Raw genomic sequence first — 12,741 nt, forward strand, 5'->3', positions numbered from 1 at the left:
ATGATTTTACTTTTAGGGATAAATGACCAGATAAAGTGCCAAGACATGAGCAGTTCAACATGTTTGTTATTGTAACGTCTGCTTTGTGAAGTATTGCCAATGATTATGATTTATGACAGAACAGGTTAACGATGCCTCAGGAAGCTGAGCAGTCCCATTGATTCCCATCATGGCGAGAGGAAACAATATTTGTGATCTGAATACACAATAGGTCTTGTCGACTGCATTTTTTATTTGACTGCAAACAACTTGAGATAAATGACAGTGCATCCAAATAATGGCGAGGAAATGAAAAAGTTAATTGTCTGCAAGATTTGATCTGGTTTAACATCCAAGTGGAGAAATTGATCAGTGACATTGTTTATTTTTGTCTTTTTAAACAGCTTAAGGCTTAGTACAAAGAAAAAGATGTCGGTCAGGAGCTGATGTTTTTTGCTTTGTCATATAGGTTCTAGTAATGTTGTAAATTGTAAGATCTGAAATTCAATAAAAACAACATTCAGTGAGAAAAGGTTTTGGTTAAAAGCTTCACCGATTACATTAACAGATCTCAGTGCGTCAAGTATCTGTGTGTATCACAGCTCCCCAAAAATGAAGCCAAAATGTGGTGATCGCACCTTTGTGGCCGGCACAATATAATGTAGGTCATAAACTCCGCCTCCTCCATGATCGTGGATGGGACAGGCCAAAAAACAACAAAAGAAGCCAAAGCACATGTGAAATAAGGGGGTTTTGACATTTTTAGGTTTATTTGTTGCTATTAAAATGGGGTGAAACACTTGATCATCGTCCGCAGTAGATGGCAGCTTTCATCTGCGGGTTATTTGGGCTTCATTTCTGGATCGCGGGAGGAAGTGGAGCTGCGCCGTCCATCTTTATGCACAACCTTCAATTTGTGCATATTCCAGTACTGTAAGTCAGAGATTCAGGTGTTGGTACGACTGGACCAAACATTCAAAACATAAGCAGTATCTTTGGCAGTAATTTAAAAAGTTCCTCAGCGCATGATGAATCAGTTCATCCCTTTAAGTTCAGCTCACATGTCAATTGAACGTCCAGCTCTCCAGTGTGAGAGCAGCGAGGTGTCAGCTGGAGGTCAGTGAAACAGTTGTGTTGCGACTAGGTGCACGTCCGCTTGTTGCTGTCAAAGAGACGTTGCAGGGTGTAGATCTGAGTGGCGGCAACACTGAGCATGACGAGCAGGTTGAGGCAGGACCAGAAGGACACCCGCCACAGGTTGTCCTCCAGAAGGAAGCGGTCCCTCGCCTCGAAGGCCCGCAGCGAGGCCTGGACCTGACGGGTTTTCTCCAGTCGCTGGTACACGGAGTCCATCGTCGCCTGGAAGAGGAAGAACAGAACAGCGGAGGAGGAGATGAAAGAGAAGTGGGAGGTGAAGGGGAAATCAAAGCTCCCTGTGTTTCCCTCTCACCCTGATGTCCTCCAGTTTGTACTCCACCAGGCTGTCAGTCATGGCCATGTCCTCCCACTCGACTCGGCCTCTACTTCCACTGCTCTGGCTGTTTGGCCTGACGCTCACCCCAAAGAACACAACCTTCACCGACATTTTACTGAAGCTGTTGTCGAAACACAGCCGGTAATCTCCATTCTCTGTGTGAGTCATCCTGCAGGAAAGAAAAAAGGTGTTACAGAGGGGATTTTCTCTCAACAACATTGTATGATTCATTATTAAGACACAACACAATAGAAGAGCGTATTAAATGTTCTCAAAAATATCTGTCTGATGATACATTTACGAGATCTGAAATCAAGTATTTCGTCTACAGGTTCTCACGTTTTTCAGGGAGTAAACTCTCAAGTGCTACTTTAATACTTGCTTTCGATTTCTGGATGATTGCTTTTCAATACAAATAAAGAGTCGGCCTATTACAGGGACTGAGCATCACACCAAAAGGAGGCGGTTGCTGGAAAGCATGAAGGTGACCCACGTGTGGATGCCTTCAGATTGCCTGAAGTCAGAGACCACCCGGTGTCCGCTGGGTGAGATGAGGTCAAAACCAACGGCCAGACCGGACCCGGCTATCACCTGTAGGACAGTGAGTAAATAATAAAGGTGAAATGGCACTCAGAGCGTTTACCTCCGCCGAGGCCAAACAGTCCCCTTCAATCAAGCTGCACCAAATTTCACACGTTCATAGACATAACTCCCCTAAATCTGCCTGATTTTTTTCATCAAGAGCCATGAATATTTGCATGAAAAACAAATAAAATGTTTAAAAACGCCATGTTGTTGACGTCCGCTGGTTCGGATCCACACCAAAATTCAGTGGATTCCTCCCCGACCCACACCACATCCTTCCACTGAGTTATGTTAATATGTGACTATAGTTTTTGTGTAATCCTGCAAGTGAACGCACCTTGGCGAAGGCGATGACACCATAAAAGTTGTAATCAACAATAAATATTTTGCAACAGTGAAACAAAAGGACAATAAAAAGTGGATGGTTTCATTCACCACAATGCACAGGGGAGACAAAGGTCAGTTTGACTAAATGGGTTTACAGCTTTTTTTTTAAAGCTCAGAGGTCATGCAGAATATTCCGGTTACCAACAATTCACAGTTATCTTGGCATTTTCATTCCAAACAATCAGCTCACGCCCCAAAGCTGTGATTACACTACACGAGCCGCCGCTGTCTGAAATTCAAATTGAAGCTCTGATAGTCCAGTCAGCAGCAATAATACATCACAATGATATTAATAGGATAGTTGAGGTACCTGTGTCTGGAAATACTTTATTTCACTGCTCACACTTGGCCTTCTGAGCGTAGTTCTATATTACTTTTTTTTTTACACATGTCGAAATTTCTCTTTTGGTCCTTGTATTTTTTTTGTCATTCACAAAATCTTGCGTTAGACCGTGCAGCTTCACATCACGGAGCCCCGTTAAAACTAACAGGAGTTACAAGACGAGGCCTCCACGTCCATGCACCTCCTCCGTGCACACGCACCGTGCCACAGCCACCAGAGGATGCTGTGGCCTGAAGGTGTGAGGTGAAACAATGCAAAGGTCCAAACCCGTAAAAATGTGGGAAGGCCGGCAACAAGTTGTGATGACTTGAGTATGGATCTAATTTAGCACTTGAAGCTGTATGTTCCTAAAATAAAACTGACGACAACATTCATGCTGTGTCGTAAAAAAGTATTTATTGGAGATTAAATTTTGCTGATCATTATCTATTTTGGTTGCGCTTAATAATATCATCTTTTACGTACATCTTGTTCCTACTGGACGATAAATACTTTAAAAACATGATATTGTCAGTATGTGGGGAAGCGAAGGAATATCTCTTTTGTTTTTCTACTTCTTCCTTATCTCCGGTGATAAGGTGTTGTATCTCTCTGCATATGCCTACAAGACCAAAGTCCAGAACCTGTCCACTTGTTTTTCAGTTAGACACGATTCACAAAGCTTCTTCAAGCTTAATCAAAACCTCAACCACAACATTACACTGTCACCGTGGAAGACAGACAAGGGAGAAAGAAAGACATTTATATTCACCTGATATTCAACTTCCATGGTGTTGTTACTCGCGGTGGTTTGGTAGAAACACTCGGTGCTGCCGGCAGGTAACAGAAATGTCAATTCCACGTCTTGATTTGAGCCCAAAGCCAAAGTCAAGTGTCCAGTGAGAGTGACACATGCCAGCAAACAGAGCTGTGCAGACACACTCATCATCCTCCGGTCGCACTGCATTGTCCATTTACTCCACTCCCACCTCCTTTCTCAGCCCCTTTCTTCTCCTACGTTGCACATTGACAACAGAACTATTTCACTCCCTGTCCGAAACTGCTTTCTCTCATACTGTGACGGCTGCAGAGGAGGCTGATAGGCACTGGCTCACCTCTCAAAGCTGAGTGAGTGCAGCCACTATCTGTGTGGACCAATGGAGCGCTGCACTCTGGACAGCAGCCACATGCAAAACAGAGAGGCACAGAGGTGTCAAGGTGCACAAAGCTTTGTTTACACCTGGGGGTCAATGGGCTGCACTGACTGTAATGGTTCCTCTTTTTTTTATTTCATCGCGTTTTTCAAAAGAGTCCATAATGGTTTGTTACCTGTTCCTTTTCTGAGCAAGTAGAAGAGGATTTTGTGCGTGTCGTGTCCTGTTTTATCCTATAGATGGAGCTGTGGGTGTCAGAACAGACAGAAAGCTTGACATGGGAGTGGTTACGTCAGTGACAGAGATTCACATAAAAAATCTGGATATTTAGATTTTTAATATTTATGTAGGGAAACTGTAATGGTATTTAACTATAGCAGCCGCTGGGCCCGATATGGCACTTTGGGATTTTTATATAGCCCTTAAGTCTACTTCCAAATCAGACTGGCATGTGTGAGATATAATAAAACTAAGTTATTTATCTGATCAGTCTCATTCTGAGCTTCTCCCTTTTGCTATGATTGTCTTTCTTCTCCTCCTGGGGTGGGACTGCATGTGCATGGACACACACACACACACAGAGAGAGAGACACACACACACACACACACACAGACACAAGGTAAATTGAATATGGAGAAGCTGTCCGTCTGAGTGATGAGCCTGTGTTAGTGTGTTAGTTTGAGTTAGCTTGTCATGAATCTGGTTTAAACGTATTTGTTGTCCGACACAAACCAGCTCCTCCCTTCTCCCTCTCCAACAGTGGCACCTGCAGATTGTGTCTTAGCAGCAGCAGAGAGGTCTGATAAAGCTTCTTCAGTGTTGATGACCACCTTTGCCATTCATCCAAACCAAGTCCAAGTCCAACTTCGGCACGCAGAACAGAGCAGCCAGGGGTCGAAGCACCGACCCTCTGGTTACTGGATTTGTTTAACTTTTAATTTGGCTTTGTGGACTTGTACTTCGGTGCTGCATCTTCATTAATACAGTCAGATCTTGATTAAATGTCACCTCAAAGTTTAGGAACTGGACTCCATCCTTATCCCCTCACCAAGAATGACCCTGAATGCCAAAGTATACGTCTGAGCCCACGTGGGTGAAAAGTCTGACGCCCCATAAGCATGAAAGTAGCCGAGATTAAAGGTCTGGTGTGTAAGATTTAGGTGAAAGGGATCTATTGGCAGAAATTGAATATAAAATAATCAGGGTGATGTACAAACTGTACAAATTGTTGTTTTCTCTACCCCAAAATGGGCCCTTTATATTTAAATATTTTATTTTTACATCAGAAGTGGGTCCTCTCTACGGAGGCCGCCTAGTTTTTTACAGTAGCCCAGACTGGACAAACTAAAGACCTTTTGAGTTTTTACGACAACTGAAGGCTACCACAGGTTCGCTCTTGTGTTTGGAAGGGAAGGGTGAGGGGTGTTCAGCTGCAACATGAAACTTCACCACTAAATGTCACTAGATTCTGCACGCTGAACCTTTAAAATCTTGATCTCACTTTTGGTCATGAGAGAAATCACTGCAAGTGTGTGGGAGTGAGAGAGGAAGTGTGAATGGAGATATTTCAACATTGCTACAGTAGAGTGGGGGGGTCTGATGGGGGGGGGGTTGAGTGTGTCTCCTGCTTGTCATTGGCCTCCACCGTCATATCTGGTCATTTGTCAGGTTCTGCAGCTGCAAATAGGAAAGTCAACCTTAGTAGGATTTTCATGTTGCTGAATGCAGACAGGTGGATCTCTGGCAGACTCCGAAAGGGGTCTCAAGATTTCAATATCTGACACATCTCAGGATTTCTATATCTGAGTTTGTTCTTCATCTGACTACTGGTGAGCCGTGTTCACTTGAACCAATCACAAGTGAGCCCACCCATTCTGCTGCCTCTTCACACTTCTCTCTCTCTCTCTCTCTCTCTGTCTCTCTCTCTCCCTCCCTCCACGGCCTCTGTGAAGCAACAACCTCGGACAACTTCTGGAGGACGTCTACACACTTAGTCCATTGTTTTCAGTTACAGACAGAGCATCGCAGGTATGGTCAAGCAGGAGGATCCCAATGTGTACGTGGTGGACAGCCGTGCCACCCGGCCTCATACACTGCCCAGGCTGGGCCAGAGGCAACGGCGAGCAGGGGTGGCGCAGACCCTGCTGTTCCTGCTGGTGAGCGTGGCGTTGTGTGGCATGACCATCGAAGCCTGCTTCATCTACCGTCTCTACTTTCTCGAACCTGTGAGTATGAACTTTGTAAAGTCTCATTTAATGGATGTCACAATTATTTGCTGCATAATTTGAATCTCTCTGGCTTTATAAGGTCTCATTCAGATGTACCGCCCGTTTGAAAATTCAACTTTTAATTATTTTAAAATGACTTTACACAGTTTTTTCCTACAAAACAGAAATTCTTTAATTTCTTGACTCTTGTGTATCATACTTTGATCTGATATACAAATGTAATATACTACTGAGGTCAAACGTTAATGAGAAAAATAAATGTCATGAAATATGTGTTCGTGATGAGGAAGTTTTGTTTGCGCTGTCAAATTTAAATGAGTTTTATTAATAAAATGTAACTTACAGGATAGAACTGCAAGGACATTTGCTACATGTATTTAACAGAGTCATTTGTTATAGGAAAGTCTCTGTTCCATAATCGATGTGAAAATAACTCTTGTCCAAAAGTCAGGTTTTGATCAAATTCTCCCAAAGTGTCGTGACGGATTTATGGTGAAGCTTAAAAAAAAAATCAGTTTATTGTGAAAAAGAAGTAGGCCCACACTTTGCCCTGACCCTTCTCTTTAATCAGCATTTACATGTGGAGATCTCATTCTGGTTTTCTGAAGCAAAAATCATCAGTGGACCCTCGTGACAGAACTAAAGCGGGCATTTACTCCAACCCTATGAATGAATGTTTTTTCCCCCTTAACTGCTGACAGTGAATTTATTCCACTATTATCGGGAAGAGTGGAGATGGAGAAGTACATTGAAGCCCGGCCTATTTATCAGGAACTCCACTGAGGGCAGCAGTCATGGGGCTGCGGGAGGGGGGGGGGGGGGGGGGGGGGGGTCACCACTATTTTGCAAGTATGCACATGAATCTACTCTTCATACATGGGACAGTGACGAAAAGGAAGTGGTCTATTTCCTGTGACACAAATGTCATCTACCTTGTTACCAAAGACCTGCACTGCCTTGTACAGTTCAAACCATAGAAAAACAAAAGGTGGACCAACCCAACTATCTATCTATCTATCTATCTATCTATCTATCTATCTATCTATCTATCTATCTATCTATCTGTCAAAAAGTGGCACATCATAAAATCTAAGTAGTGATCTTTTCAAAAGGAGCATCTTTTGCTTTCACCACTTGTTCACCAAATGTGTGTGTGTGTATATATTTATATACATAATTATGTAAAAGTATATATATGCTTACGTTGGGTGAGATTATAGTATTTTGCATTTCAACTCTGTCACCTGTCCATCAGTGGTGACCGAATCTGGATGTGCTCGCTCACAAACACACACACGACCAAGAGGTAAATCATGTTTGTTTACGTTGCAGGCTGCCTCAGCATCGTTCTCCAAGCTCACTGGAGGTATGTCCCTGCTTTTTTCCTCGAAGCACATTTATTTGTACTTTGTGTATTTAGTTCACATTAGAGACATTGTGTCTGGTCCTCCCACAGGTGAAGATGTTACTTCTACCACTAAATCGCCCAGTTATGATATTCTTCCTTCCAAACCAGTCGCACATCTGACAGGTGAGACCATTGTCTTTGTCTTATCCATTGTCCAAGTGTCATTTATAATGTCTATTTTGAAATAATCAAACTTCACATTGTCCCTGTTTTTTCTCTCCAGATGGAAATGATGTAGTTCATGGACAGGAGATCATGGAGTGGAGCATGATTGCAGAGCCCATACTCTATGACATGGCCTACAAAGATGGAAGCCTTATCATTCAGAAGGAGGGTTATTACTATGTCTATTCAAAGGTTTTCTTCTCGGAGGGGGGCACATTTTACCACTCTGTCGATATGAATACTCAAAAGTATCCTGGGAAAAGTATCACCCTCCAGAGGTCCAGGAAATACCCCTCGAAAAAGAGCGAACAACAATCCAACAGTTACCTGGGCGGAGTGTTCCACCTTTACAAAGACGATGCTCTGTTAGTGAGAGTCCGCAACACCTCGAAAATCCAGCGACACAAATCCTATGAGAACTTCTTTGGTGCATTTATGATTTAAATATCACACAGATCCTCATCATTATTACAAAGTGAAAGCTTTGACTCATCACTCTCAGTTTTACTCTGTCACTGGTACAACTTTGTACATATAAGGCGATTTTGGTACTCTCCCCCCATTACCATTATGCAGAAATGTATTGTGCATTACTCTCTGTGTTGTCAGAACTTCTTTTTACTTTCTGTTTCCAATGTCTACAGAGAAATTGAGAAAAAGGACTTGTAATGTATTGCAGAGAGACTTAATCTCACTCAATTTCCACGAAGCTAAAGGTTTGGAGTAAGAATGTACATAATTAAAATTAATTTCTAAAATGTCTCATCATAGATGTTAAAGAAACTCAATTAACAAATTTTCCTCCAAAACTCAAAATAACCTGTTCTTTTCGTCCTTGCTGTAACACGCACTTTCGCACCATTTATTTATTATTCCTGCAGTGGCAGAGCGAATGACAAAACTGCTTTTAATGATGTTGTATTGTTGTACAATAATGTCTAGAAAATAAGGAAATAAACAGATAATCATGGAAAAGGTCTGCTGGTTTTCTTTGGTCTTTCCTCGGGTCATTCTTTCCGCGGTGAAGTGAACTCACTTCCTGCCATGTCAGGTGAGGCCTCGCAAGAGCTTCTGCTCAGTAGCAGCAGAGTCTCACCCACTCAGTCCAACCACATGACACAATATGTGGAGAAGATTGTTTTAAATGCCACAGTGACACATAACAGTGAATTTGATATATTGGGTTTGGTTTGGCTGCACATGCAGAGACATTGGTTTTGCAGTGCAGCAGTATGACTCTTTTGATTAGGACTCTGACACTCCAAATTATATTTATCTTAATATATTTAAGATTGAATTGATCACTCTTAGATACACGCTACATGATCCGACTCTGTTTTATGTTGCAGAACTTTTAATCCCTTGAGATCAGAGATTCAAATGTTATAAATCCCACAATCAATCCACGTGCAAAGAAGCACCTTGCAACTGGTTTTAAGGCGCTACAGAAACAAAGTTGATCATTGTCATTTATTATTATTCAGATCAGCACACTTTATTTATCGTCTATGCCATAGATTGCCCTTTTCAAGTCATCACCAGCATGTCGACGGGCCCCCGTGCAAAAGCCCCATCACTTTCTGAATTATTATTTGTCACACATTGCTCATGCACCCGCTGTTGCACTTTCCCTTCAGCTGTGTGTCTGTTCGAAGAAGCCGCTTTGAAAAAACACCCACAGAGTTGTGTGTTTGTAAACTGGGGGAGGAAGTGGCTGTGGAGGCCGCGGGGTTCAGGGGGAGGTGGGGGGGGGAGGGCGCCACCAGATTACCTGACTCACTTTCCAACCAACTAATGTCTGAGGAAACTGTGCTGCAGCTCAGGCCTGTAGTTACAGTCCGGAGCTTTGCAGTGTATGCGCTCTGACTGCACAAGTCTCTCTGTCATTGGTTGACCTTGACTTAGATTTCTGTGGCGTTCATGTATTTTCTCATGCATCTGTGAGCCATCACCTTCCATTGTGAAGCGTGAGAGGCTGTAGTAGCATAAGAGGGGGAGCTGTTTTCGGCTGCGTGGTCGCGGTTCGAGCAGCTACTCTTGAGAATCAGAGTGGGACAGCACCACTGTATAGCTGCGACCAGCTATTCACGGTTCCATTTACGAAAGAAAAGTTTTTTCTTTTAGGAAAACAAAATCAGTCGTATCGCATCAGATATCAGTCTGTTTAATCTTCGGAAATAAAGCACTAGCTCTTCCACTGTGAGGCCTTTATTTCACAGTGCGCAACATGTGGTAACTACGTGTGGTAAAATGTTCCAGCCAATCAAAAGTGAAAGAGTGAGGTGATGGTAGACGGCTGAATGCTGTCCCCTTGTGTCTGTGTCTGGATCAAGTAGAGAGCAGTGGAGACCTGACGCGTGTCTGAAGTGTCCGGAAACTGTGATCAAGGAATCATTTTAAAAACGCCTCTAACAAGAGAATTTCAAACCTTTCGCTCACAGGTTGAATTATTTGTAGTGTCATTTTGAATTGAGGTTTAAACTCTTTATCCTCTTTCAAATCTCTCAACGTGTGCATACTCAGGACCTTTGATCTTCAGCTTTATTTATTTTTAATCCAGCTATGATTTAACATTTTCTTGATAATTTTATAGTCATTTATTTTAATTTTCTTTCTTTCCTAATCTGTAACATTTGTATTCTTATATTTGGGCTCTAATATTGTCTAATGCTGTGTGATCTTCAAATAGCTTTTAATCGTTTTCTGTTGTTTACCTTCAATTTTTAACTTGTGAAGCACCTTGTAACTATGTTTTGAAGGGTCCTATGTAAATAAAGGTTATTATTATTATTATATTTATTATTATCATTATCATTATTATCGTCAGTATTGCTCTTCCCTACAAAACCCATCTGACACATCTTGTATTCAGTAAGTTCAGTATTCAGTCTTTTTTAAATTTTTATTTACCGACATACACTGAAAAAAAATCGCGGCCCACGTGTCTGTCTCAGTGACACTGAGGTAAACATTATGGTAAAGAGGTGATAAGGGATTTCACAGTAGCTGCCACACATCTTCATGTGGATACACAGCTGTCGCACGTCAGCCTAGACATCAGGCAGTGGAAAGCACAGGTAGGAAAAAACCAGCCCATACGGATGCCTCTGATAAAGGAGACAGAGTGGGCGGTAACTGTGTATCTGTGCTATCTGCATTCAAATTCAACATCTTGGACATCTCCCTGGTGTAATCGAAAGCTGCTGTGGCAGCATGTGGTGAGAGATATGTGACTGTGAAGCTAAGGTTTGGAAAAGAAGAGTTCTCAGATGAAACCTCAGTAACTTGGAAAATATGTCACTGGGCTGTGATGACTTATATCATGTTCCAATGACCTTTTCATGATTTATCTCTACTGTTGTGAGGTAAATCCGAAGAGATGCTTCATGATGTTTGTATAAAGAGTTTCTATTTTGCTCTGTCAGACTGCGGAGGGCATATTCCTCGACAGCACTCAGCAGGGAGGGTCCCGCTGTGCCCCACTGTCAACTTCCGACCTCTCACTTTCACTTTTTATCCAGGGTCTTGAAAATGACTCAGTCAAAAGCACTAATTAATCAACGTAGGTTCATTCACCCTGTTTAGCTCCACAACGGTGCTTTTAAAACACATGGAAGATAAGAAACACAATGAAGAAAAGACAGTTTAAAATTTGTATATGTTTTAATTGCAGGTTATTTTTTTTTAATCAGATGCAAAAATACATTTAAAATGTTTCCAGAAGAAATGCAATATTTTTTCTGAATGATGTACAAACACTATCAGGTGTAACAGCTGAAACTCTTTGACAAAACCAAATAAAAACCGTTAAACATGAAACCTTTCACATACACCACCATGACCTTTGATTTCAGGATTCACGGTGTGCGGTCAGAGTAGTGAAGGAGAATCAGGTTCGTTCTGTCAAGTCATTTCACTTTTCATTTTAAATATAGATGATGAAAAAACAATATGAATGAATGTAATTGTGTTTATTGTTTTAACATGGTAAATAAATAAATTAATTCAGTGTCTTAAGATCATTATAATGAAAAGAAACAAGAATTCCACACTGACATTTCTTCTTCTTGTACACTTACAAGCTAAATGGTTGAGTTTGCACAATTTTAATATTTTATTGCAACAATTAATAAAGAAAACAGTGTACATACAGTGTATGTATGTTACACAGTGACACACCTGTCCAAAGAATGTTGTTGTATATCCCTACATATACTGTACATAAATACATACAAACATAAATATATAATTAACATGGTTAAAAGATATCAAGTAATAAATTAGCAATAAGCTGGATATGATTTGTGCAAATAACAGTCTGGCTTCAAAAGTTAGTTTTTCTGCCAGATGTTGCACTTCAGAACAATACATTCATGGAGCTAAATACACGTATTAAACTGCAAATACATTCTAATAAACAGCCCAGTAAGACACGTTCAAATGTTGTTTAAGAAGCAATGACAACAATCCACCTTTGCTTCTCTAATATGTAATATAAAAGTATAAAGATCCCCTCATACCTACAGTTTACTTCATATTGTTAAATATCTAAATTACCACACAGCTGACCTTTTAAGTGTGAATTTGAAAAGAAGTCGTAGTGATCTCGTCAGCCCAGGACCAATCCCGGAGCTGCTGCACGGCATGATTACCTTATCGGCGGAGATAATATGACATTAAATCATTTTAAATTCAGTTGGGGTGCATTTTGAATTCAGACCTCTCGAACAATCTTCATGTAGATGATGTCCAGGTGAGTTGCAGACTCACTGATGTGAATGTCCTCATTGGGTTCAGAGTTGATGGTGAGCTCCAGGGTCCCTCCGGCAGACAGCTCCTCTACCTTGCCCAGGAGGCCCGTGCTGCACAGCTTGGTGTTGACCTGCAGGAGGGTGTTGTTGTCACACTTCAGAGCCACTGTGTACTCTTTTTCACAGGAGTCCAGTGTCACCTGGAGATTTAGGAAGTAGTAACCATCCTCCTCTATGGTCAGAACCCCTGAGGTTGTCTTGAGTGGTCTCACGTCTGGATTCTTCGC

At 41.7% G+C, this 12,741-nt stretch overlaps 2 protein-coding genes across 3 annotated transcripts; one reads left to right on the forward strand and one right to left on the reverse strand.

Annotated features, from left to right (window-relative positions):
• Positions 1-670: 670 nt before the first annotated feature.
• On the reverse strand, positions 671-3,933 carry LOC117765746 (transmembrane emp24 domain-containing protein 1-like). The gene is made up of 4 exons (XM_034592202.1): positions 3,520-3,933; positions 1,947-2,044; positions 1,430-1,622; positions 671-1,338 (listed from the first exon to the last, which is right to left on the reverse strand). Exons 1-4 carry the CDS (start codon positions 3,712-3,714, stop codon positions 1,120-1,122), a joined length of 705 nt encoding a protein of 234 aa, XP_034448093.1. The 5' UTR covers positions 3,715-3,933; the 3' UTR covers positions 671-1,119.
• A 1,879-nt stretch (positions 3,934-5,812) lies between these two features.
• On the forward strand, positions 5,813-8,581 carry tnfsf14 (TNF superfamily member 14). Of its 2 annotated transcripts, none has more exons than XM_034592203.1 (4): positions 5,813-6,127; positions 7,463-7,496; positions 7,587-7,661; positions 7,762-8,581. In XM_034592203.1, the coding sequence occupies exons 1-4, from the start codon at positions 5,933-5,935 to the stop codon at positions 8,145-8,147; spliced, it is 690 nt and encodes a 229-aa protein (XP_034448094.1). In that variant the 5' UTR covers positions 5,813-5,932; the 3' UTR covers positions 8,148-8,581. The 2 variants fall into 2 exon arrangements, with proteins under 2 accessions (XP_034448094.1, XP_034448095.1); XM_034592204.1 differs by having other exon boundaries at positions 7,590-7,661.
• Positions 8,582-12,741: the final 4,160 nt, after the last annotated feature.

This window comes from Hippoglossus hippoglossus, chromosome 8 (assembly GCF_009819705.1).
Source record: "Hippoglossus hippoglossus isolate fHipHip1 chromosome 8, fHipHip1.pri, whole genome shotgun sequence".
NCBI lineage: Eukaryota > Metazoa > Chordata > Actinopteri > Pleuronectiformes > Pleuronectidae > Hippoglossus > Hippoglossus hippoglossus.